General features: G+C 33.9%; 1 protein-coding gene across 1 annotated transcript; it reads left to right on the top strand.

Moving 5' to 3' along the window:
• The first annotated feature begins 69 nt into the window (after nt 1-69).
• On the top strand, nt 70-4785 carry LOC104266866. Its single transcript, XM_009864141.3, has 9 exons — nt 70-153; nt 559-738; nt 1165-1389; nt 2086-2141; nt 2531-2676; nt 3121-3293; nt 3983-4106; nt 4431-4500; nt 4684-4785. The coding sequence occupies exons 1-9, from the start codon at nt 112-114 to the stop codon at nt 4742-4744; spliced, it is 1077 nt and encodes a 358-aa protein (XP_009862443.2). The 5' UTR covers nt 70-111; the 3' UTR covers nt 4745-4785.
• The last annotated feature ends 1707 nt before the right edge of the window (nt 4786-6492 follow it).

Here is a 6492-nt window from a genome sequence, read left to right as displayed (position 1 = left end):
GCCTTATACTCCTGCTACTTTACCAATATATATACATTTATGTTACATGAGGGATATCTTGGACAATCTTTAATTTGTTTCTCGCAGGGCACAGCAATCTTTACCAACTTGATGATAACTCACTCGGGGAGTGGATATGTGCTTAGGTTCACTGTAAGTATCAATAAGTGATGTTCTACATTGGCATAAATATATGTAATTATTACTAATGTATCTTCACATGGTTAGACATATAATGCAGGTGTCTTACACAATTAGTTCTTAGTAGGTTTTTACATAAGTTTTATCACCTATAGAATTTTTTAATAACTCCATTATAAAGTGGTTGGTTCAATAATTGCAATATGCATCAGCTTCTCATGCCAACATTTGAAGGTTTCTGTGAATAATTTATTTTATAATACAATCCACTAGTGACCACTGACATTTTGAGTGTTTTGCGCAAGAAACGTACATCTACAAAGGTGGCAAAATCATACTATCAATAACATTACCAATATAATATTAATAGATAACATGCATATTATGATAAATATAATCACTCCTAATGTTTCTTAGATCTCTCAACCTACTGGTGTCAACGTACAAGCGAGCCCAACCATAGAAATCACACAACGAACCGTGAACGTTGCATTTACATCTGGAGTTGGTTCATTGATTAATCACAATGATGATGCTTTGATGACAATGCAATTACAAAACAGCGCAGGTGATAACCTTCCCATGGTCGGGTACAAGGTGAGAAATAAGAAGTCTTCAAAAGTTATTTGTGAACATTTTCTGTGTTTTTATTTTTGAATAGTTCAGATGTTTCTGAAGTGCTGGGAGTCTATATTGAGTTTTTCTGTTTAATTTAAATTAAAAATTGTAAAAGATGAATTTTAACAAAAACTCTCCATTTTTGGATGTTTGACATGTTATGAAATGCTTTTTGTTGAAACTAATTTTATTTTAAAAATTATGTTAATATTTTCTGTTTACTTTAATTACCAAAAAAATGTTTTTTTTTATGTTTTTATACTTTACCATTCCACTGGGAATTGGAATTACAGAACTTGCAGCGGTAGACGCTTTAGTTATTTGTGTTTTCCTGCACTTAACCCTGCTTATAATTCATCAAGCCTATCCTTTCAGTTTTCTGTTTTCAATCCAAATTCTTCACAGGGCCATACATGGAAAGCCACTGTTGCATTTGATGATCCCAATCTATACAAGGGAGCTAAGATCAGTGGAATCACAACTTTTACGTTCGATCCATCAACAGGAAGTGTTTCAACCGCTGGTCTCAAGATATTAAGCACACTAAGTTATCATAAATACAACCTTCTCTTCACTGTGACAACAGAACCTGCACTCTACAACATATTTGCTCAAGCTGAACCTATTCAGGTAACTTGAAATTTGATGCATTTTCACTCCCATTAAAAGATTTGATTTGTTATGTTTTTATTGCTATTATTGATTGTTATGTTTAACTAAAGACCTGCAGCCTATATTTTATAATCACTGCTGTTGTATATATATATATGATTTTGCTTCCACAAAGCAAATTGTGGGGCCTACTGAGATTTAGGCTAGAGTTGGCCCATTATCCCGACACCCAGAGTGTTACTGTATTTTCACTTCCCATTAAAAGTTTTTGATTTGTTGTATTTTTTATTGCTTATTAAGGAATGGTTGCCGCACATTTCTACAACCACCTAACTAGTCTATTTAGATAAGGGCCTTCGGTATGGCCAACCATGGGAACTTAGATTTAGGCTAGAGTTGGTCTATTACCTTGACACCCAGGGTGCTATGCTCCAAAAGTGACCTAGAGAATTTTTGACAAAATCAAAAAAATGAGATTCTGCCCCTATGCATGATACCGGTATCATGTGTTTGTACCAAAACGCAAAAGTTTTGATTTTCTGCCAAAAAAATATATATTTGAAAGTGTCTTTCCCAAGAACTTGTATACCTATAAGTTTTGAGATTCGAAGACAGTATCATCTGGTTCCTTTTGATGCAAATGCCCAACCCCTGGGCCACTGTGCCAGAACGAAACATTTATTAAACCATTAAATTAATCATTCTATCTTTCAGTTCAAATCACCAACTGATGTTCTTCATCTTTCAACCACAGTTATCCGTAAAGCTTCGTAAGTTTGTTTTATATTAAATATAATAATAAGTTATGATTATCTCTTTGAATATGTTTTGAAGATCAAATTAATTAAACCAGGAAAGAGAAGGAATGTAGCAACAAATTGATTATCGTTAAAATAATATTTTATTTTTGCATCTGTTACCGACCGATTTTTATAAGACTCTTGTAGAACATTTAACATCGTTATTTTAAGCAATTCCTTCATGCATATTTTCATATATTTTTTTTTAACAATTCCTTCATGACATAAAGAATATAATGCAACTGTTCTGACCGTAAAAATCATTTTTTCACAATTTTTTTCTTATTTAATAATTTCAAATAAATTAAAGAGCATTGAATGTTTTTAATAAACCAGCAATTTCCTTCTCATTAAAACAGACTTGAATTGGAGGGCCAGAGTTTCCTGCAAAGAGCTAAAACCACCGTGCCACAAGTTACAACATTCACAACCTTCATGCACAACTCGATGGTCACTCAATTACCAACAGTCATGATAAGTGGACTCACTGCAACTGTTAACTCAGGTAACAACATGTATTATCAAGCTTGTGGTGATATTAATCATCTGACACTTAATTGCAAATACATATGGTTTATTTTATAATGCAGGAACAGATCAAAAATTCATCTTCATTTCTATAACTTTTATGATTTTGTAAAAGGAAAGTTTAAATTTGAGGCAAACCAACTTTACTTCATACCATTTATAGATAGTAGACGTCATAAATTTTCCATGACACTCTTTTAATGCATAATCCTTTTAAGTTTATTTAGTTTATTTTGGTGGGGAGGTTTATTCTTGCTAACATAACACATCCCTTTACTTGTCCTTTTGTCAACCGAACTATAACAAACTTAACATAAAAATAGTCAAATTTATACAAGCAAACTTTTATAATAGGATTACGTTTTTCCCAATAACTTTTTAAATGAAACATAAAAGTTGGTCATCACTGAAATCTTTCCAGATGGCAACACTGTTGTTGAGTTTACCATCAACGCATACAACGACAGCATTGCTGACGAGGCAGTGGTCACTTTGAGGGGCAACGCTGGCAATCTTGGGCTCACATTTAACGGACACCAACTGACTGTGGTTAACCCCGCTTGTGCCGTGAAGATTGACGATATCTGCTCAACTGTAAGTTGCAACTACTTTGGGATAATGAATTTCTAATTTATTTAAATTAAATGTTTTTTTATTTATTTAAATTAAATGTTTTTTTATTTATTTAAATTAAATGATTTCTTATTTAGGTGAGGGATTTATGTTAAATATTCATTTTTAATGCTTAATTTACCCGGTGTTCGAAACATAAATATGATTCACAGTTCAAAAGTTTTATATTGAACACTTGAACACGATGTAAAATACCCTAAAGATTTTGAAGTTCATTTAAAGTTTATACTTTGTTTAGGTGAAGTAATTTTTTAATATATTTTACGGTTGACACAAATGTTGAATATAAACTAACAGTAAAACTTTTGTGATCTAATTTGTAAAACTACATTTTGATATTTATATAAAGTGTGCAATATGTTAAAAATCCAATTTAACTGTGTAAAACAACCTTGTCTAATGGTGAACCACTTCTGGGTAATCTTACGCATGTCGAATACATTTGTGTATAACAAGCAATTATTGGGGGTGTAACAGCCACGCATTTTATCTAAAACAATGTTTGTTTATTTTTTATCAATAAGCTTGTTTTTCCAACTGTTGTTTTGCCGATACTGCGCGTATTTTCGCTTTTATAAGCTCTCCTGTTTTTCGTTATTGTGACCGAAGATAAGAAATAAATTTCATTCATTTATTTATCTCTTGTTTAGCAAACCAACAACATTATGGTGGATCCAACAGGAGTTGAAGCGTGGATTATAATTGTTGCGTGCGTCGTGGTGGCCGTGGTGCTTGCTGTTGGATTCATTGGATTCTCTTGTTACATGAAACGAGGTGTGCGGTAGTTATTGTGTTTTGTAAATATCATTTGAATCAACTAATGGTAACCTGCATGGGAACCACATGAATTAAAAATAGCGGGAATACAAGTTTTCTTGTATACAACTTTTGTGTGATTGTTTTTTGGTGTATCCTTTTTTCCATTAGGCTGACAATGTGGAACCCATAAGTGACCAATGAGTCCACAAGCTTGAAAGCATCATGCGTTGAACCATATATCTTTATAAGATATCTGACTCTGTATCTTAACAAATCTCAATAAGCTATGGCACAGCCTGTTGTTAGTAAACCTCCATCTTATTAATGTTTATTCCTCAGCGCACCGTGGCAAAGTTGCTTCAGGAGCTTGCATGAGTTCCTCACACAGCTCACTTGGATCCAGTGCTTTGTAAGTTTCAATTTTGAATTAGATATAACTTGTTTATTCTCGCATGTCGGGGCAACGACAGTCGTTATAACACAGGTGTTCTGTATCATACACCTCGTGCCCGCCTACGAGTTACCACATACGTAATTTTTTTACCAATAGAGAGGCCTCTTTTTTATCACACAATTATGAAATCATCAGGGGCATCACAGGGTCATCTGAGAACAGCACACCAGTACCACCAGTAACTCCTGTTAACATCTAAAGGAGATTCTATAACTGACACAGACGGAAACAAAACGGACCGAAAACGATTTATGAGATTTCTATTTTTTATTATTTTTATATCTTTCTATGTTTAACAAGACCTTCCATATAACTGTGATCATCAAGATTCAACTACTTCAATACTGTTCTCATTCATTTAATCAAGTTAGTTTTCGATTAAACACACCACTTCCAAACACTGTGCATTAAGTTCACTGTAGAGAGTTCAGAGCCATGTAATAATACATGTTTGATGTGTGAAAACTTGTGTTGATTTGCAAATTTGCAGTTCAGGTTTAAAAACGCTTCACACCAAAATAATAAAAAATAGTCAGTAACAGGTTTATAGGTGGACAAATGTTAAGGGCTGTGTATATAAAAGATAAAAACTATTTATATATCATGTGTTCATACCAAAACTCAAAAAAATCCAATTTTTTGCAAAAGTCGAAAATGTGAGATTGGACCCCAACGCATGATACCTGTATCATGTGTTCATACCAAAACTCAAAAAAATCCAATTTTTTGCAAAAGTCGAAAATGTGAGATTGGACCCCAACGCATGATACCTGTATCATGTGTTCATACCAAAACTCAAAAAAATCCAATTTTTTGCAAAAGTCGAAAATGTGAGATTGGACCCCAACGCATGATACCGGTATTATGTGTTTATACCAAAACTCAAAAAAATCCAATTTTTTGCAAAAGTCGAAAATGTGAGATTGGAGCCCAACGCATGATACCGGTATCATGTGTTTATACCAAAACTCAAAAAAATCCGATTTTTTTTGCAAAAGTCGAAAAGGGTGAGATTGGACCCCAACGCATGATACCCGGTATCATGTGTTTATACCAAAACTCAAAAAAATGCGATATTTTGCAAAAGTCGAAAATGGGAGATTGGACCCCAACGCATGATACCGGTATCATGTGTATATACCAAAACTCAAAAAATCAGATTTTTTGCAAAAGTCGAAAATGGGAGATTGGACCCCAACGCATGATACCGGTATCATGTGTTTATACCAAAACTCAAAAAATCCGATTTTTAGCAAAAGTCGAAAATGTGAGATTGGACCCCAACGCATGATACCGGTATCATGTGTTTATACCAAACCTCCAAAAAATCCGATTTTTAGCAAAAGTCGAAAATGTGAGATTGGACCCCAACGCATGATACCGGTATCATGTGTTTATACCAAAACTCCAAGAAAATCCGATTTTTAGCAAAAGTCGAAAATGTGAGATTGGACCCCAACGCATGATACCGGTATCATGTGTTTATACAAAACTCAAAAAAATCCGATTTTTTGGAAAAGTCGAAAATGGGAGATTGGACCCCAACGCATGATACCGGTATCATGTGTATATACCAAAACTCAAAAAATCAGATTTTTTGCAAAAGTCGAAAATGGGAGATTGGACCCCAACGCATGATACCGGTATCATGTGTTTATACCAAACCTCCAAAAAATCCGATTTTTAGCAAAAGTCGAAAATGTGAGATTGGACCCCAACGCATGATACCGGTATCATGTGTTTATACCAAAACTCCAAAAAATCCGATTTTTAGCAAAAGTCGAAAATGTGAGATTGGACCCCAACGCATGATACCGGTATCATGTGTTTATACAAAACTCAAAAAAATCCGATTTTTTGGAAAAGTCGAAAATGTGAGTTTGGACCCCAACGCATGATACCGGTATCATGTGTTTATACCAAAACTCAAAAAAATCAGATTTTTTG

This window comes from Ciona intestinalis, unplaced genomic scaffold (genome assembly GCF_000224145.3).
Source record: "Ciona intestinalis unplaced genomic scaffold, KH HT000173.1, whole genome shotgun sequence".
In the NCBI taxonomy this organism is placed as follows: Eukaryota; Metazoa; Chordata; class Ascidiacea; order Phlebobranchia; family Cionidae; genus Ciona; species Ciona intestinalis.
This window is presented reverse-complemented; position numbering and strand designations above follow the sequence as displayed.